The 21360-nt window shown below is 43.5% G+C and overlaps 2 protein-coding genes across 2 annotated transcripts in view; one reads left to right on the top strand and one right to left on the bottom strand.

Moving 5' to 3' along the window:
* The window catches only part of GFM1 (G elongation factor mitochondrial 1), a 75774-nt gene extending 58027 nt beyond the window's left edge, over nt 1-17747 (top strand). Inside the window, exon 19 of the mRNA XM_060298481.2 lies at nt 17681-17747. The gene's annotated coding sequence lies outside the window, so the exon portion shown is untranslated. The remainder of the gene's footprint in view (nt 1-17680) is intronic.
* RARRES1 (retinoic acid receptor responder 1) overlaps nt 1-21360 on the bottom strand; it is a 41679-nt gene that overhangs the window by 11928 nt on the left and 8391 nt on the right. Inside the window, exons 2-3 of the mRNA XM_030842352.3 lie at nt 2780-2842; nt 185-368 (exon numbers count right to left, since the gene is read on the bottom strand). Coding sequence (XP_030698212.1) covers nt 185-368; nt 2780-2842 — 247 coding nt within the window. The remainder of the gene's footprint in view (nt 1-184; nt 369-2779; nt 2843-21360) is intronic.

Genomic DNA, 21360 nt, shown 5'->3' with positions numbered 1-21360 from the left:
ACTACAAATAACTCAATTTCGTTTCTTTTTATGGCTGAGTAATATCCCATTGTATATATGTGCCACATCTTCTTTATCTATTCATCTGTCGATGGACATTTAGGTTGCTTCCATGATCATTCTTTTTAAGATATAGTAATGACATGCATTCCTGAATATAGAAATTCCAGATATTGGTTCATACCAGGTATGCTGACAACATCCAAGAGGTTTTTAAGTTGCTTCATGTACTTGTAGAGCTGATAATCTTCTTCTTGTCTTGTCTTCTTCTCAATGAGCCGAGTACACGTTATATTAATGGCCGGTCTGGGTTTCTCGTTCCTGAAAAACACTCGAGCAGAACATTTCCCCAGATGTTCCTTACCTTCCTGAAAGAAAGATTTCGGAATTAGAATGGTTCCTTATCACTCCCCACTCACTCCAATGAAAAACACACACAAGATTGGGGAGTTCCTTGTACATGGCAGGTATGCACTGGCATCCATATGTAGTATTCTTTGCTTTGTAGAAAATGATTTTTGTGCTCACAGCCAAACACAACAATCTTCAGTCTTTGCTGTCATTTAAAAAACTGCTTTCTGATGGTGCCCTTATGAAAGAATGCTGGGCCTCTTCCAAAGAAATACCGCTGACATCTGTGGGTGCTACTCGGCTCAAACCTCTAGCTAGGATGGAGGTACTTTCCTCTCTACCGTGGACCAACCAACATAATGCTTACTTGGCCCTCAAGCTGGCCGACTTGAACCAAAAGGAAGCTGATTCCCATCAACACAAATGACAGTGTCTTCATGCTGCCTGATGAATTCAGTCCTCTTATTCCAATTTTACAGTTTAAGACAAGTTTAAAGAGGAACCTACTCCATGTCTCACAGCTAGTAAGTGGTAAGCCAGGACCTGAGCTGTGTCTGTGTGATGCCAGGGCCCCAGCTCTGTGAGAACGCCATCTCTCTACTCCGAGGTCTAATCTAGAAGAAGTGGAGGGACAGATCACCCAAATGGGACTGATTCAACTACCTGAGTGACCGAAGGAAGTCTGCTTGCACTCATATTTAAAGGTAGACACACTGAGTGTTCTGGGATCTCCCTCACTTACTTTCCAATCCAGAGACACTTGGAGCTGGGTAGCTGGATGCTTTAAGTAGACATCAAGAGTACAACTCATTTCTGGGACGGTGCTTCTCCACTCTTTTAGGTCACTGATTCCTTAACCCGACAATAAAAGCCAGGGAACCGCTTCCCAGAAAAATGCACATTCACTCATACCATCCACTGGGCCTAGAATCTGAGAGGGTTCATGGCGGCACTCAAAACCCATCCATGGGCTGTAACTCCTGTTACAACATGGTTGGTTGAGCAACTGAGTTCTTTTCACGTTTACAGTCATTTAAACTGGGTGGAGTCCCAGTTAAGACAACAAAAAGAAAAAGCCCACAATGAAACAAACCATACTTAAAATTGGATCTGCTAAATAAGCCCCCTCCTTGAACTAATGCAAAAAAACTGAAATAGGCGTTCCAGTGGGCAGCGTCTTCTCCCGTAGTGCTGGTTTACAGGAGAGCAAATTTAAGTGGTACATTAAAATCCTAATGATCGGTGCAATACAGGAAAACGGTGAAGGGAGCGATGGGGAAGAGGCTTATGAAAGGCAGAAGACAGGGCTGGTACGTGGACTCTTTTGGTGTCAAAACCGTTTCCAGGGAAGAGAAAAGGCAATAGGTATTGTCCCCTTTTGTTTTTCTTTCCCTTTCCCCCCAAACAGCTCCACAGAATCAAAACAGTTGCCAGAAGATGAAAGAACTCTCCCTACCTCCCGAAAGGAAGCATTTCAATTAGCTAGCCCTTCAGAGAAGCACAGTTGGTCAAAGTAATCTAGTAATTGTTTTCCTTTTAGCTTTAATCTAACACTTCGTTTGCAACACAGAAACCAAAAGCACCTTCCTTATGCTTTAAGAAAACGTTAATTCTTAGGTTAATTAGCAAAGTTGGCATAGTGTTTTCTTGTCAGAACTTGTTTGTGAATGCTGGTAAGCTTTCTTCCAGAAGCATCAGCCGGAGGGGTTATGCCTTCTCCGAAGCTCCGCCTTCCTGAGACACCGTAATGCCCATGCTGCCTGCTCATCCCCTGCTCTGACTCCGCGCCACACAAAGGGGTTTGGGCTGGTCCTTCCACCCCGGTTCCGGGTGCTGCCTCCCAGCCTGGCCCAGCCCCGGGAAGTCCATCTGGCTCTAATTTCTGTATGAGTCCTCTGTTTCCTCTCTTCTTGCGAAGGGGGAGGTGGTGGGGAAAGGAAACTTGGTGACCGTGGCCCGCTGGGTCAGAAGGAGAGGCTGAAGATGCCTGCGGCGCACGTGGGCTGCTCTGAGTTGCGGAATGCCTCTGTGCACGGAAGCTCCTGGAGGTGGCCTCGTGCTATGCCGGCACGCTAACGAGAAATGCCACCAGCTGACAGGAGAGAAGGTTGGCATTTGAGAGTGAATCATTCTGGGGATTCGGAGGTGCTAGGGAGGGGCACCGGGTCCAAAGGGGGTGTGAAACGCCCTCCCAGCGGCAGAGGAAGGAGGGGACGGCGGCTGTGTGGACGCGGTAAAAGGAACCCTGTGTGAGACCATGAAGTGGTCCTGCCTAGCGCTGTCTTCAATTCTTGAGAACAAATAGAAAACAAAGCAGGAAAGAAAAAAAAAAGGCAAACCTCCAGGTCACTACATATTAAGAGTCTCACTTAAAAAAAAAATTCATACAAGTTGTTAATAGCACACTTCACAAACCATGGCAGCTTACCTCTGGGTTGTAGAGCTCCGTGGTAAACACCAGGTCAACTTTATATTCCTTCTTTTGATTAATCTGAAACACAGAAGTAGAACTTTAGCCTCGTGGAAGCTCTGTTAACACCTTCATATCCAAGAACCGCTCGCTCTCTGAGAATAACATGACATGTAAATTGCAGCTCTAGCATTCGTACCTGAATAAAATCGCTGATTTTTCACAAAGAGAGAAGATCCCAAATTTTGGGCTTATCATGACACTCTGCTGGCTGATTTGACAGCTACTCACAAGGAGGGAGGCTGAGAGGGGGAAACAGTGGTCCTGAAGCTACAAGTTGGCTTTGTGGAAGCAGCTAGATGAGAAACAGACATGAGCACACAGGGCTGAGAGGCAGGGGCCTTCCTTCCTTCCCCAGCCGTGGAGTGCCCCTCCACGCCCTGTGCGGGGCGCTGGGCCCCATCAGCGGCCCCCCTCCTGCCACTCACAGCTGAACACGGGATCCAGCGACAAAGGTGCACCCCGTAATAAATAATGGGTTTTCAGATGGTGAAGAGAGAGCGGTGGGGCAGAGTGGCTACTTTTCTTAAGGTGGTCAAGGAAGGCATCTGGGAGGAGGAGACCTCAGCTGAGGCCAAAGGGACAGTATGGAAGCAGCCACACCCGGACCTAGGGTAGGCGGGGGGCACCCACACGTGCACCCAATGCAGAGTTTTAGAGTATATATACCCATATCATTGAAGCATATTAGACTGTTTAGAAGAACTTTATGTTATTGGCCAACTTTTTTTTAAACACCACAGTGACCATTCAGTAAAAGGAGTGTTTTCTAGAGAAGAAAGGAAACTTCCGCTGCCTGGAGCTGAAGTTATTTCATAGTGTTGATTAAGTTAGATTCTGGAAACAACAATTTCCCTTGAATCAAGAACACAACAACCAAACAGGGTTGACTTATTGGAAGTAGACCAGATATCATCTATTCCCATCACAGATTTTTAAAAAATTCTGGGAAACCAGAGGATGGAGGGCGAGATTCTGTGGCAATTATTTATGTAAAGAATATTTAAACATGTAGATATATGGATATTGCTGGGAGACGGGGCGGGGGGCACCCAGAGCACATGTACGAGAGCAGTTTGCTTAGGGCTCATGCTCAGTCTTGAAACAAGCCCTGGTATACGCTGAAACATTGATTTCAATGACAAATTCATACAAATTATAGAATTCATACAAACAAGTCTGTCTTCGCATTCACTTTTTGCCACCTATTATGCCAGGCACCAGAGATACACAAGGAAACAGAACATCCAGTCCAGCTTGACCAGAAACCTACTTCCTGTGTGGAAACAGATATATCAACAGTGCAGCTCATCTATGTGGCCAGAGCTGCACGTGTGCCGGGCACTCAGTTTAGGGGGGGCTTATCTAGAGCAAGGGGCCCAGGCGAAGATGTGGGAATGGGGTGCAGGGCCTGGCGTTCCAGGGAAGGCAGTGAAGCTAGAAAAAAGGCTGTCTGGGGAGGCTGGTGCAAGGTCACAAAAGCCTCTTTTTTGTAAAAAAGTTTGGGATCAACTTGGAACTTGATCCCAAAGTCTGTGGGAGCCCCAGTTAACATAATGCAGTACTTAGGCTGTTGTGGAGAGTAAGACATGGCACAAATAGAGCTTCGACTGTGCCTGGGTCGGGGTAAAAGTCCAACATATGCTCACTCTTTTTAGCATTATTAAAACCTATTCAAGCCCACAGCAAACACCATTCTCAATGGTGAAAAGGTGGAAGCATTTCCTCTAAGATCAGGAACAAGACAAGGATGTCCACTCTCACCACTTTTATTCAACATAGTTTTAGAAGTCCTAGCCATGCAATCAAAGAAGAAAAAGAAATGGAATCCAAATTGGAAAAGAAGTAAAACTGTCACTGTGTGCAGATGACATGACACTATACATAGAGAATCCTACAGATGCCACCAGAAAATTACTAGAGCTCATCAATGAATTCAGTAAAGTTGCAGGATACATGGGAATTGTCTGGCGGTCCGGTGGTTAGCACTCAGCACTTTCACTGAAGAGGGCCTGGGTTCAATCCCTGGCCGGGGAACTAAGATCCCACAAGCTGCACAGCGGCAGCCAAAACATAAAACTACAACGAGGTGTCACCTTACACTGGTCAGAATGGCCGTCATCAGAAAGTCTACAAACAATAACTGCTGGAGAAGGTGTGGAGAAAAGGGAACCCTCCTACACTGCTGGCGGGAATGTAAATTGGTACAACCACCATGGAGAACAGTATGGAGGTTCCTTAAAAAACTAAAAATATCCCTGGTGGCGCAGTGCTTGAGGGTCCGCCTGCCGCTGCAGGGGACACGGGTTCGTGCCCCGGTCCAGGAAGATCCCACATGCCACGGAGCGGCTGGCCCATGAGCCATGGCCGCTGAGCCTGCGCGTCCGGAGCCTGTGCTCCGCAACGGAAGAGGCCACAGCAGTGAGAGGCCCACGTATCAAAAAAAAAAAAAAAAAACTAAAAATAGAACTCCCATATGACCCAGCAATCCCACTCCTGGGCATATACCCTGAGAAAACCATAATTCAAAAAGATGCACGCACCCCAATGTTCACTGCAGCACTATTTACAATAGCCAAGACATGGAAGCAACCTAAAAGTCCATCAGCAGAGGAATGGATAAAAAAGATGTGGTACCTAAAAACAATGGAATATTACTAAGCCATAAAAAAGAATGAAATAATGCCATCTACAGCAACATGGATGGACCTAGAGATTATCATACTAATGAAGTAAGTCAGACAGAGAAAGTATTATATATCACTTCTATGTGGACTCTAAAAAGATGATACAAGTGAACTTATTTACAAAACAGAAATAGACTCACAGACTTCAGAAACAAACTTATGGTTACCAAAGGGGAAAGGTGGGGAGGAGGGATAAGTTAGGAGTTTGGGATTAACATATACACATTACTATATATAAAATAGATATCAACAAGGACCTACTGTAGCACAGGGAACTCTACACCATATTCTGTAATAACCTATACAGGAAAAGAATCTGAAAAAGAATGGATATATGTATAACTAACACTTTGCTGTACACCTGCAACTAACACAACATTGTAAATCAACTATACCCCAATATGAAATAAAAATTAAATTAAAAAAAGTAAAATGCAAAAACAAAGAAAACAAAACGTATACACATCAGGGAGGGAGAGAACTGTGCTGGAAAGCAGGGTCTGGCCCAAGGATGCGGCTAGGGAAGGCTGAGATACAGACTCCATCTAGCTTGTTTTTACATTGGTTTTCTCTTGCCTAGAGCTCGCAGTGAATCATTAAAGGGTGTAAACAGGGCCTGCACGAAAGTGGCTGCACAAGGCGCTCCATACATCCGTCTCCAAGTCTCCTAAAGTTCAGTGTCCTCGTCGCCCCACCCGAGTTAGAGGGACAATGGAACAACTCACCCGAGCCACTCGGGCACCAACAGCTGAGACTCAAAGGAGGCAACACTTCCGCCAGCCGGCAGGTCTAAAGCTTAAACTGCTTGCTGCGCCAGTCCTAGGGCCCTCTGGCCTGCTGCATGCACGACCTAGGAGTCTGCCCTTCCTGTCCACTTAGGGGTCTAAGCGCAGCCTCCTACACAGGAGTCAGGATGACCCTCAGGCTGCTAGCTGGGGGTGAGTGGGGTGGATGGTGAGGCCACTCATGGGAAGAGGAGGGGCAGCAGGGTTGGCGCTACATTCTTTGTGCTCAGGGACATACGGCCAGGAGGCAGCTGCATGTCATAAAAATACATTCAGTAGAGGTGGTGGCTGAAGCCACAGAATTGGCTGCAATCCCCCCAGGGAAGGTGTGTACACTGAGAAGAATCCTGAGGACCACCAATCTTCCCATCGGTAATAAACTGGGCACACTTACTTGCTACCCACAAGGATTCACAAAAATCTGCCTCATTCTTGATATAACTGTGCATATTTTAAATAAAGTACTTAAGATATTATTTGACTCAACATTTTTTTGAAAACACACGGAGGCAAAGTGATGTACCAGTACCTATTCTTTGCAGGGAAAGGAACAAGTGGATTAACCAAACCAAGGCTGTGAGCTGAATGGAGCTGTCTGGTTTTTTTGGCCCCACTGTACAGCGGCTTGTGGGATCTCAGTTCCCCTGACCAGGGATCGAACCCACGCCCCCTGCAGTGGAAGCACGGAGTCCTAACCACTGGACCACCAGGGAATTTCCCCGAGCTGTCCTTTTGAAGAGTAATTTTTCCTTCCCGATTTGATCTCCTTCTTTTGTTTTAATTAGGCACTCTTAAAGGCATCTACATTCTGTCCAAAATAAGACTTTTATATTTTTGGTTGTACTTTATCCTTTATCAAGACACAGCCCTTTTTTCTCCCACAAAGGCCTCTCCCGCTCCCTTCCTCTGAGCCACAAGTTCCCCTGAGGCAGCTTTGCTGGTTCTCCTGAGATAAGGTGGCAGCCTCAGGCCCTGGGCAAAGCAGCACCAGCCAGGGCCTCCTTGTCTGGGACAAAGTGTCTCACGCTCCTCGGGACATTTTAGGGCTGTGAGTTCCCTGCAGCTGCCTTTGATTAAACTATCCTGTGATAAAGAGGTCTTTGTAGTTCAACACCTACCCCAGGAGTGTGAGCGCAGGGCTAGGTGACGACAGGGAACAGACTGTCACAGCCGCCCTCAGGGCAGTCAGGTGACAGGAAGAGAACTTCAAATAGATGGCTGTAGAACTGATTATATGATCATGGATGACTTAAGAGCTATGAAAGGATAACTGGAGACGTGATCTAGTCTGGGGATCAGCGACGTGACACTTGAGCTGAACTCTGATCATTAAGAAGGAATTGACTTTGGGGTGTCAGGGTGAAGGTGGGGGGCTGGCAAACATTCCACATGGAGGGAAGATGGGGCTGAAGGTGCTGGGGAGCAGCTGGGGGGCAGAGGGCAGAAAGACGGGAGCCAGGATCCGGAAGAGGCTGGCCCTGGCCAGGTGCTCAGGGGCCGTCCCCTGCAGACTGCAGTAAGAGTTTCTTCCTAAGAGAAACGGGAAGCCACGAACAGGAATGAGAGATCTTTAAAGATCCCTCTAGCCCACATATGGAGAACTGGTGGTGCTGGAGTGAGGAGGGGTCCGGAGTGAATGCAGAGACCAGGAGGCTTGTTGAGGGGGTGGATGAACCAGGGTGGGGACAGCGGAAATGGAGGGAAGTTTACGGTGGACAGAAGTGGATGTAAGTCCTAACTAGCAGGTCAACTGACCAGTCACATCACTCAAGGTCAGAAATAATCACTAGAATACATGTTTTGTATTAGGACAACATTATTATGTCCACCATCACTTAAAGGACGCTTGTATTTATACAACAACAACAACAACAGACACCCTCTAGGGCCTGTGCTGGGTGTGGTTCTAAGCATATCACATGTTTTACCTGGGCTACCAGAGCTCTGAAGGCCTGCGCACAAGTGAATAATCGGGGGGTGCCAGCTAAAGAAGCAGTGAGGGACCACTGTACAACTGTTAGATTGGCAACAAATGAGAAAATGCACAGGGCCAACCCATCGGCCGGGTTTGGGGGGTTCATGGCTGATAGGGGAACCAATGACTGAAACTGCCCACTCTGGCCAGGCACCACAGAAACCATTTGCATGAGTTATCTTGCCGCAGGAGGTCCTGGTAAGGAACGCAGAACTAACAAGTCACCACCAACAGGAAGAATTCGGGGAAGGTCAAAAGGAGCGAGGAGATGCCAGTCCACATGTCCTACCAACCTCCCAGAATCCTTCTCGCTGGAATCCATCATGGCTGAGCAATGCGCCTGCCACCAGGAAGGACCCTGAGTCAGAACAATTGGGCAGAGGCAACCCAGAAACTAACCCCATCACCGTAAAACCTGAGGCTGCGAGCCACGTGGCAGAGCAGTTCTCCTGGGCTCCCTTACCCTGCTGCTCTCTGCCCAGGCTCCTTCCCAATAACGTCTCTTGCTTCGTCAGCACACGTGTCTCCTCGACAGTTCGTTTCCAAGTGCTGAACAAGAGCTGACTGCCCTGGAAGGGGTCCCCTTCCTGCTGGGGGGAGGTAGCTTGGTGCAGTCTAGCTGGAAGGCAGTCTGGCTGACTTGGTCAAATCAAGACTGCACACAACTTATGATCCAACAACCTACTGCTGGGTATGTGTCCCAGAGAAACTGTGATGCTGTCACAGGGGACTCGTGGGAGCATGTTCCTCGAGGCATCATCTGTGTGGTGGGAAGTGGGAGGCAATCTGGTGTGCGTCCCTTGGGGGCGGGCAGGTAAAATGGGGTTGCTGTGCAGCAGGGAGAGGTAGCCAACTAGCCATACGTACAGCAACCAACAGAGCTCCTCAAGGCTGGGCGTGCAAACAGAAGCAACAAAACGCATGGCAAAACAGCACTTACAAAAATGTTTTAAATAAAAATTTGCACACACACCAACAATATCTTTTATAAGAGCACTTACAGACAGAAGAATATACAACAGCCCTTTTCAAAGTGGCTGCCATGGGAGGGCAATGGAATGAAGATGTGGACAAAGAAGGTCACCTGCCATGTCAGTAAACACAGGATACTGCAGCCATAAAGCCCCTACAGTGCAAGCCTGAGGGGAATTCAGGATGGAGAAAAACAGGATACTGGCCCTCGATAGTTAAGATGCATATCAAAGGAATAATTTCAGTGAGCCCAGACTCTTGCATCTTCCCGTACATAGAAAAGCACGAAACTCATTAACTTGAATACAGACTGAAAGTGAGGGGATGGAAAAAAAATATTCCATACAAATGGAAATCAAAAGAAAGCTGGGTGGATAAAGAAGATGTGGCACATATATACAATGGAATATTACTCAGCCATAAAAAGAAACGAAATTGAGTTATTTGTAGTGAGGTGGATGGACCTAGAGTCTGTCATACAGAGTGAAGTCAGTCAGAAAGAGAAAGACAAATACCGTAGGCTAACACATATATATGGAATCTAAGAGAAAAAAAAATGTCATGAAGAACCTAGGGGTAAGACAGGAATAAAGACACAGACCTACTAGAGAATGGACTTGAGGATATGGGGAGGGGGAAGGGTAAGCTGTGACAAAGTGAGAGAGTGGCATGGACATATATACACTACCAAACGTAAAATAGATAGCTAGTGGGAAGCAGCTGCATAGCACAGGGAGATCAGCTCGGTGCTTTGTGACCGCCTGGAGGGGTGGGATAGGGAACATATGTATACGTATAACTGATTCACTTTGTTATAAAGCAGAAACTAACACACCATTGTAAAGCAATTATACTCCAATAAAAATGTTAAAAATAAATAAATAAAAGCTGGAGTAACAATACTCATCAGATAAAATAGACTTTAAAATAAAGACTATTACAAGAGATAAGGGAGGACATAATGATCAAGGGATCAATCCAAGAAGAAGATATAGCAATTGTAAACATTTATGCACCCAACATAAGAGAACCTCAATACATAAGGCAAATGCTAACAGCCATAAAAGGAGAAATTGATAGTAACACAAAAATAGTGGGAGACTTTAACACTCCACTTACACCAATGGACAAATCATCCAGACAGAAAATCAATAAGGAAACACAAGCCTTAAATGACACATTAGACCAGACTTAATTGATATTTATGCCACATTCCATCCAAAAACAACAGAATACACTTTCTTCTCAAGTGCACATGGAACGTTCTCCAGGATAGATCACATGTTGGGGCACAAATCAAGCCTTGGTAAATTTAAGAAAATTGAAATCATAACAAGCATCTTTTCTGAACGCAATGCTATGAGATTAGAAGTCAACTACAGGAAAAAAAACTGTAAAAAACACAAACACATGGAGGCTAAACAGTATGATACTAAATAACCAATGGATCACTGAAGAAATAAAAGAGGAAATCAAAAAATACCTAGAAAGGGGCTTCCCTGGTGGCGCAGTGGTTGAGAGTCCGCCTGCCGATGCAGGGGACACGGGTTCGTGCCCCGGTCTGGGAAGATCCCACATGCCGCGGAGCGGCTGGGCCCGCAAGCCATGGCCGCTGAGCCTGTGCTCCGCAACGGGAGAGGCCACGACAGTGAGAGGCCCGCGTACCACAAAAAAAAAAAAAAAAAAAAAACCTAGAAACAAATGACAATGAAAACCTATGACCCAAAACCTATGGGCTGCAGCAAAAGCAGTTCTAAGAGGGAAGTTTATAGCAATAAAATCTCACCTGAAGAAACAAGAAAAATCTCAAATAAACAACCTAACCTTACACCTAAAGCAACTAGAGAAAGAAGAACAAACAAAACCCAAAATTAGTAGAAGGAAAGACATCATAAATATCACAGCACAAGTAAGTGAAATAGAAATGAAGAAAACAACAGTAAAGATCAATGAAACTAAAAGCTGGTTCTTTGAGAAGATAAACAATATTGATAAACCTTTAGCCAGACTCACCAAGAAAAAAAGGGAGAGGACTCAAATCAATAAAATTAGAAATGAGAAAGGAGAAGTTATAACTGACACCGCAGAAACACAAAGGATCATAAGAGACTACAAGCAGCTATATGCCAAAAGATGGACAACCTGGAAGAAATTGACAAATTCTTAGAACAGTACAACCTTCCAAGACTGAACCAGGAAGAAATAGAAAATATGAACAGACCAATCACAAGTAATGAAATTGAAAGTGTGATTAAAAATCTTCTAACAGGGCTTCCCTGGTGGTGCAGTGGTTGAGAGTCTGCCTGCCAATGCAGGGGACACGGGTTCACGCCCCGGTCTGGGAAGATCCCACATGCCACACAGCAGCTGGGCCCGTGGGCCATGGCCACTGAGCCTGTGCGTCCAGAGCCTGTGCTCTGCAACGGGAGAGGCCACAGCAGTGAGAGGCCCGCATACTAAAAAAAAAAAAAAAAAAAAAAATCTTCCAACAAACAAAAGTCCAGGACCAGATGGTGGCTTCACAGGCGAATTCTATCAAACATTTAGAGAACAGCTAACACCTATCCTTCTCAAACTCTTCAGAAAACTGTAGAGGGAGGAACACTCCCAAGCTCTTTCTACGAGGCCACCATCACCCTGATACCAAAACCAAAGATATCACAAAAAAAGAAAATTACAGACCAATATCACTGATGAACATAGATGCAAAAATCCTCAACAAAATACTAGCAAACAGAATCCAACAACACATTAAAAGGATCATACAGCATGATCAAGTGGGATTTATCCCAGGGATGCAAGGATTCTTCAGTATACACAAATCAATGGGATACACCATATTAACAAATTGAAGAATAAAAACCATATGATCATCTCAATAAATGCAGGAAAAAGCTTCTGACAAAATTCAACACCCATTTATGATAAAAACTCTCCAGAAAGTGGGCAGAGAGGGAACCTACCTCAACATAATAAAGGTCATATATGACAAACCCACAGCAAACATCATTCTCAATGGTGAAAAACTGAAAGCATTTCCTCTAAGATCAGGAACAAGACAAGGATGTCCACTCTCACCACTTTAATTTAACATAGTTTTGGAAGTCCTAGCCATGGCAATCAGAGAAGAAAAAGAAATAAAAGGAATACAAATTGGAAAAGAAGAATTAAAACTGTCACTGTTGGGCTTCCCTGGTGGCGCAGTGGTTGAGAGTCTGCCTACCGACGCAGGGGACACGGGTTCGTGCCCCCGGTCCAGGAAGATCCCACATGCCATTGAGCAGCTGGGCCCGTGAGCCATGGCCGCTGAGACTGCGCGTCCGGAGCCTGTGCTCCGCAACAAGAGAGGCCACAGCAGTGAGAGGCCCGCATACCGCAAAAACAAAAAACAAAAAAAAAACTGTCATTGTTTGAAGATGACATGATACTATACATAGAAAATCCTAAAGATGCCACCAGGAAACTACTAGAGCTAATCAATGAATTTGGTAAAGTTGCAGGATACAAAACTAATACACAGAAATCTCTTGTGATCATCAAGAAATAAAGGAAACAATCCGATTTACCACTGTAACAAAAAGAATAAAATACCTAGGAATAAACCTACCTAAGGAGGCAAAACACCTGTATGCAGAAAACTAAGATACTGATGAAAGAAATCAAAGATGACACAAATGGATGGAGATATATACCATGTTCTTGGATTGGAAGAATCAATATTGAGAAAATGACTATGCTACCGAAAGCAATCTACAGATTCAATGCAATCCCTATCAAATTACCAAGGCCATTTTTCACAGAATTAGAACAAAAAATTTTACAATTTATATGGAAACACAAAGGACCCCAAATAGCCAAAGCAATCTTGAGAAAGAAAAATGGAGCAGGAGGAATCAGGCTCCCTGACTTCAGAGTATACTACAAAGCTACAGTAATCAAGACAGTATGGTACTGGCACAAAAAGAGAAATATAGATCAATGGAACAGGATAGAAAACCCAGAGATACACCCACACACCTATGGTCACCTAATCTATGACAAAGGAGGCAAAAATATACAATGGAGAAAAGACAGCCTCTTCAATAAGTGGTGCTGGGAAAACTGGACAGCTACATGTAAAAGAATGAAATTAGAGCACTCCCTAACACCATACAGAAAAATAAACTCAAAATGGATTAAAGACCTAAATGTAAGGCCAGACACTCTAAAACTCTTAGAGGAAAACATAGGCAGAACAATCTTTGACATAAATTACAGCAAGATCTTTTTGGACCCACCTCCTAGAGTAATGAAAATAAAAACAAAAATAAATAAATGGGACCTAACTAAACCTAAAAGCTTTTGCACACCAAAGGAAACCATAAACAAAACGAAAAGAAAACCCTCAGAATGGGAGAAAATATTTGCAAATGAAGCCACTGACAAGGGATTAATTTCCAAAATATACAAACAGCTCCTGCAGCTCAATATCAAAAAAAACAAACAACCCAATCAAAAACTGGGGGGAAGACCTAAATAGACATCTCTCCAAATAAGACATACAGATGGCCAACAAACACATGAAAAGAGCTCAACATCACTAATCAGTAGAGAAATGCAAATCAAAACTACAATGAGGTATCACCTCACACCAGTCAGAATGGCCATCATCAAAAAATCTACAAACAACAAATGCTGGAGAGGGTGTGGAGAACAGGGAACCCTCTTGCACTGTTGGTGGGAATGTAAATTGATACAGCCACTATGGAGAACAGTATGGAGGTTCCTTAGAAAACTAAAAATAGAACTACCATATGACCGGGAAGTGCACATATGGTGCACATTTGGCAGTCGGTGGAATAGGCTGGGATTCTGAGAAGTCATTTTGTCTGGCTGTACCAACTCTCAGGGGCTTTGTCATCTTAACCTGTGCAACAAAGGTCTTTACCTTCTTTGACTATTTTGGGGAGTAAAGTTTTCTTGTTTTTTAGGCTGCACGGCACAGCTTGCGTCATCTTAGTTCCCTGACCAGGAATTGAACCCGGGCCGCTGCAGTGAAAGAGCCAAGTCCCAACCACTGGACTGCCAGGGGATTCCCATGAGTAAACTTTCTGTATCTTGTGTAGGCTTTGCACTCTCTTGTGGGGATGCCTCTTTCATCTTCCTAGTCTGAGTCACTATTAAGATATATCTTGTTAATGGCCAGATGATGGATCATTTAAATTGGAGAAACTTCAAAATTGGTAAATTTTTAGAGAGCTCTTATTATATAGTTTATTGGCACCTATAAAAAAAATCAGAAGGTGGAGATGTATAGGTATATGTATATATAAAATGGCTAATCAAAAGAATCCCTTTAGTTTAATTTCTTATTTATTTTTTTTTAATTTTTGGCTGCATTGGGTCTTCATTGCTGCACGTGGGCTTTCTCTAGTGGTGAGCGGGGGCTCCTCTTCATTGAGGTGCTCAGGCTTCTCATTGCAGTGCCTTCTGTTGTTGCAGAGCACGGGCTCTAGGCACGCGGGCTTCAGTAGTTGCAGCATGTAGGCTCAGTAGTTGCGGCACGCAGGCCCTAGAGCATTCAGGCTTCAGTAGTTGTGGCACGTGGGCTCAGTAGTTTGGCTTGCAGGCTCTGTAGCTGTGGCGCGCAGGCTCTAGAGCGCCGGCTCAGTAGTTGTGGCACACGGGCTTAGCTGCTCCGCGGCACGTGGGATCTTCCTGGACCAGGGATCAAACCCATTTCCCCTGCATTGGCAGGCAGATTCTTAACCACTATGCCACTAGGGAAGTCCCACTCCCTTAGTTTAAAACAAACAAAAAAACAGTTTGGGAAGTCTTATTTGTGGCCTTTGCTTCCCCTCAGTGGGTCTAACAAATCCTAATAAAAACATTAGGTTAACTAATGTAAATTAGGTTGATTAATGGGGAGGGAGGGAGAAAAAACTGAGGGGAAAGTCTAGAGACTTCTTCCCAGCAAGGTGGAAATTTTAAAGGGACTCCTTCCAAAAGGATAAAAATCTTTAGATGGTTATTAAGAAATGGGATAAATAAAACAGATGTTAATGGGATTAAAACAAAAGGTTTTGATACAACACTACCTAAGGTTGGGTAGGTTAAAGGGACCCCATTGGCCCCCAACATAAAAGGCCCCAAACAAGTCTGCTTTATTTACCCCAGTTATATATATAAAGGCTGGGGGGCGGGGGCGGAATTACATTGAGATACCTGACCAGCAATTGCTTGGGGCGACAGTTAGGCCAATTAATCAAGTTAAAAGATTGACAAAAGGGCCTGAATCCCTCAGCTCAGCCCTTCACTGGGGACCCCAGAGCCTTTTATACAAAAATAGATTAAATGGTTGGGAGATTAAAAAAAGGAAAAGCATCTAAGACTCCTTGTAAGACCAAGACTTATTGATAGGGTCCTAAAGGAAACTAAAGCTAAAGGTATAAAACTTGATAGAATTGAAATGAAAGCTTACATAAATTGGTATGTTTAAATGGGCTTTATAAGGTGGTTACATCTCTTTTCCCTAATTATACTGTAAGACAGACACTATGTCTCCCCCTTCCTGGTATAAGACAGGGCATATAAATCCGCCCCCAGACAATATTAGTTAAACATACTAAAAGAAACCAACAGGGTTACCTGAGACCACACAATATGAAATAAAAACTGAGTGCTAACATTCAGGGGCCAATAAAAACAATAATGGAGATCCTTGCTCTAGGTTTAACCTGTGCACTCAGAAAGAGGGCCTTTGTTGAATCCCTTATGCAAACTTTTGAAAGCATGATAAATAAAAGCTTAAAATTCTAGGACATAGAACTCTTGAATTTCAGTTTAGTTGGAAATCTTCTCACTGATATAAAAAAAGCAACTTAAAGAAAATGTTTTTGGACAAATCAATCTTCTAGTATAATTTAGGCAGCAGATCTGTTCTCTGGGGAATGAAAAGCAACTGTCTGGTTTTCAAATCTCTACAAATCAGGAATGTAGATAAGCTACACTGACCTGAGACTGAGCCTAATCTGCTTAATCAGGTAAAACCTGATACAAGAAAAAAAAGGAAAAAAATGGCCTTTTAAAACTCAAACCGTTGGAAAGGCTCCCACGCTCAAAATCTAATTCACAGCTTCCTTAGGGGATTATCAAGAATACAAATTTTAGAAGTCTTTTCCCCAAATATCAATAGTAAAGTCTTGGTCATCTGAGAAAATAAATTTGACTTATTCCAACTTATTTATAAACTAGTAAGTTTATACCGTAATACCTGATTCAAAACTAAGTGTTAAAGTGAAGCTATGAGATCTCTATTTTTGTTTGTTTATGTCAGTGTGTACATTACACATATAGGTGTTTCTACCTCTGGAAAATATTATCAAAATTAAACTTATAAAAGAGCTCTATTTAATTAACTAGTAAGCACTTACAAATTAAATATTTCCAAGTATAAAGGAAACTGGCCAGAATGAATTCCAGGTTCACATGATCTAGTATGCAAGGAAAGTAGGATGAGTGTTTTTGGCAAAGAAGGTATGAGGAGTGGAAGTACATTTTGTTAAGGGAAGAGAGAGATTTTGTCCTAGAGCTGGTTGTCTCAGGGCGGAAAAATAAGTGACAAACTAAAATGGATATAGAAAGTGTGAAAGGTTTGTAGAAAGACAGCTCTGAAAAAGTTGTTCCATGCATGGCCAGGCTGGGTTTGGATTGAATTTAATTGGGTAAGTGAATTTTGTTGTTCAGGGTGGGCTGGTGCAGGACTGGAGTTTGGTTTTCTGTGTTAAGAGAAAAGAGTTTTCTTGGAATGTTGAACTAAATACTTTTGGTAACAGATTGTGAGTTTCTTTGCCTTCTAAATCATCTGTTATTTGCCTTAAAAATCTTTTACTGTCACTTTGGTTGAGTGAATAACTATTGCTTCACAGTGACCTATGATCCTATTTGACCAAGTGTTTTAAAAACTTGACTTTTTTTTTATAACAAACTTCCCAAATATCAAATTCTAATTAAGATTCTTTTGACTTTCCAACTAACTTTGGGATGCTTCAAAGGACCCCTGAAACATCCCAAGGAGAGATATTAAACTAATTAGGTTTATTTGCCATGTTAAATTACATGGGAAACATTGTCAAATAAGTGTGATAAAACCTTCTTATTTTATGGGTAAATGTCATTAATATAGATATTCCAAAACTTATATGGAATTTCTAAAAATCTGATAAGTCCTGATATAATGTTATCAGTTATAATCCTAGTTGTTATCTTAAAATGTCATATGACACAGAAATAACCAAGTTTCTCGTCAGTTACACTGTAAACGGATCTTTAACCATGCCATTTTAAGTCTTTTGTCATTTATAGACAATCACTGTTTTACTCTGATGCTTTTATAAAATGACGATTCTCAAGAGGATTCGTAAAAAAGACTTTTGACAAATTTGTTTCTGATAACTTTTAGATCATACCACTGGACTCAGTAAGAAGTTACAAAACCCTAACGGAAAACCTGATGACTTCATCCAGATCAACTGGAATTAATTACATGGGACTGAATGAATTGATAAATATGGTTTATAATTTTATGACTTTTTTCTGAAATATACTGGCTTTTAATTTTTTCCAGAAAATCTTTCTCTTTACGCTAATTTTGATCTACAACAAACTGATGAAGTGGACCTTTGTAAACAAAGATGAAACATTTACCTTTTTCTCTCTACATGATCCTTCCAGAATCTGGCTTATCCAGCTGGCTCCCCTGTGGGTTTGATGGCTTATTGAGACCAGATTACAACTAGTTATACTAATCATTGTTTTAATTTGTTCTCTTGTTGTTTTCAAGTTATTTATGGCTCGTGCCTTTCTCTGCCATACTTCATTAACATTACAGGTGTATTATTTACATCCTGTCTATTTTATGAGATTATTGTCTCTTGCATTACCCAACGTGTAACCAGGCCTCCAACAAAAATAATGATGGCTAAATGTCTTGAGGCAATCAATCACATATATAACTCTACGTAGAATAATTGTAAGAGTGCAACTGTAGACATGGGAAGAAGCAACAAGAGAAAACATTTCCTGGATCATAACGGACTAGTAGAACAGGCAATCCAGAGAATTTTAGATTATCGACAGGGCCTAATCCAAAAAACTTAGCACATTGAGTGGCCTATCCACAGAATCCTCACCTGATCTAGGAATGAGCTTTCCTAGAACCACGGGACAAAATTGGTCATGAAATGCCTCCCAAATGTTGGTCAAATTTATGACCAAGAAGAGGCACTGTGGACAAAGAAGAGGCACTGTGGACAAAGAATGTCGCCTGCCATTTCAGTAAACAAAGGATGTTGCAGGCTTCCCGAAAGTGCGCCCTGAGGGGAATTCAGGATGGAGAAACACAGGATACTGGCCCTAAATATTTAAGATGCTTATCAAAGGAATGATTTACATAAGCCCAGACTCTTGCATCTTCCCATACATAGAAAAGCACTAAAATCACTAACTTGAGACGTTTTTGTGATTAGCAGTAATCTTTTGACGTTGAACTACATGTTGTTTTGTTTTTGTGGGGTTTTTTAAAATTAATTATTTATTTTTGGCTGTGTTGGGTCTTCGTTTCTGTGCGAGGGCTTTCTCTAGTTGCGGCAAGCGGGGGGGGGGGGGGGGGGGGGGCGGGGGGGCACTCTTCATCGCGGTGCGCGGGCCTCTATCGCGGCCTCTCTTGTTGCGGAGCACACGCTCCAGACGGGCAGGCTCAGCAGTTGCGGCTCATGGGCCTAGTTGCTCTGCGGCATGTGGGATCTTCCCAGACCAGGGCTCGAACCCGTGTCCCCTGCATTAGGAGGCAGATTCTCAACCACTGCGCCACCAGGGAAGCCCCTGTTTTTGTTTTTTTTTCCAGCAAAAACTCCTACTTATCCTGGCACCTCCCTTACCTCTTTGGAGTAGTTCCTCAGAGCTATCTGAGAGGCTGTATCCTGGGCTATAGTTCTAAGTTCATCGAATAAAACATAATTCTCAACTTATAGGTTGTGCTTTTTTTTTTTTCAGTCGACAATGGGAAAGGGGATAAAAGAGAATAAACAGCCATCAGAGAGGGGTCTCCACGAAGCAAAGGTAATGAGGGTGTTATTCCCTCAGCTTTGTACCTGGAACCAACAAGTGCATGAATGGACTTTTAACAAGATAGAAAGTCATTTAAAAACGTTAAGTCCGAAGTAACTCGGTATGGATGTCCCCACCCCGTATCTTAAACTTGTGTTTTTGTCCCTCATGTTGTTGGTGTGATCAGATTTGCTGAGTGAGGTAAACTGCCCGCTAGAGTGGTTTTGAATCTAGAAGCTCCGTACCTGGGACGGAGCCAAAGCCAAACTCTCAAGGTCAGGCGTTCCTCCCTCTGTGCTGACAACACATGTTGTGACGGCCAGATGGTGCAAAGCTAATCCATTCACTTAAAGACATTTTTTGAAAAGCTACACAGACATTTTTTAAAGAGCCTAGGCTGTCGCAGGGAAGGTGACAGGCAGGTCTGGCTTTCCTGACGTGAGGAGTGTTCCCACGGAGCGGATCATGGGGCTCTGCTTCTCCCATCCCCACGCTGCCAAAACTGCCCACATGCCATACAGATTAGGAAGTTCACATCCCTGTCCAAGCACAGTCAGGGGCACAGCGTCTTGCTCTAATCTTTTCCGGAATAAAGCTTTTCATGTAAAGAAAAAGTTGGCAAACAAAGCAAATTACTATATGGCTGTATAACCTGAAGGAATGAATTAGTACACATTTCTTTTTAATTACGTGTAAAAGAGGACTTATGTACTGTGGCCTAGAACTAAATGCTTTACAGTCACGGACCGCCAATGATGTGGTTTATGTTCTAACCTGTTTTTTTTGTGTGTGTTTGCTTGATTTTGTAGGTTCCTTGGTTTTTGTCCCCAAAGGCCATGAGGAAGGGTAGCCCCAGGCAGCTGCCCTGCCTCAGGACAGGCTCTTCAGGAGAGTGACCAGCACTGTTTGGGGGCTTCCCTTGCAATCAGTTCGGAGGGAAACAGGCCACTTTTAAAGTCTTGTTTAAGAAAGTGTACCATAGAATGCCTTCATAGGACAAACTCATCTCACTAGATTTTGGGGGGGGGGGGTCAAAAAAAAATGTTCCTCAAATCCCTATCTAATCAATGTCAAGCATTTATTCAGCACTTGTGTATAAAGCATTCTGCTGGCCACTGGGTAGAATCATGATAAAAACTATAATATATATGTTATATATATATATTGAGCTCTCACTACATGCTTCATGTAGCTTAACACAGTGCCCAGGAACTACTTAACACAGCACAAGAGTCCTTTGAGGTAAATACTGATCTTATCCCCATTTTAAAGATGAAGAAACTGAGGCACTTGCCCAAAGTTAAGGAATTGTCCAAAGTCACAGAGCCAGTAAGTAGCGAAGCCTGGCTCCAGAGCCCTGCTCTCCCCTTATACAGGACAGAGGTCATACAAACAGACCCAGTCAATCCCTTTAAGAGAGGGCGGAAAGAAAGCTGCCTGGTGTGTATGTGGGAAGTGTGAGTGTGTGTGCGGGCGTGAAGTGTGAGAGAGGGAGGGGGGGAGAGAGAGGCATTGAGAGAGTTGGACTGTGCTTAAAACCACAGTTCCTGTAGACAAGACCACGCAGACCTTCTGGAAGGGAGAGAGCCAGGCAGGGAGTGGAGTGTGTATCCATTTCCTAGGTGGCCATAACAAAGTACCATAAACTGGGTACCTTAACACAACAGAAATCGATTCTTTCACAGTTCTGAAGGCCAAAAGTCCAAAATTAAGGTGTTGTCGTGGCCGTCCTCCCTCTGAGGCTCTGGATAGAAGCCCTCCTTTCCTCTTCCGAGCTTCTGGCGGCAGCCGTCAATCCTTGCCTTCGAGCTGGATCACCCCAGTCTCTGCCTCTGTCTTTAAATGGCATTCTCTCTGTATCTTCACATGACCTTCTTATAAGGACATCAGTCACTGGACTTAGGGCCCACGCTAACCCAGTACAGCCTTATCTTAACTTGATTACATTTGCAAAGGCTCTATTTCCAAGTAAGGTCATAATCACAGGTCCAGGGGGTTAGGACTTCAATGTATCTTTTCTGAGGACACAACAAT

This window comes from Globicephala melas, chromosome 4 (assembly GCF_963455315.2).
Source record: "Globicephala melas chromosome 4, mGloMel1.2, whole genome shotgun sequence".
Lineage (NCBI taxonomy): Eukaryota > Metazoa > Chordata > Mammalia > Artiodactyla > Delphinidae > Globicephala > Globicephala melas.
Note: the sequence above shows the minus strand (reverse complement) of the source record. Positions and strands in the feature narration are given on the sequence as shown.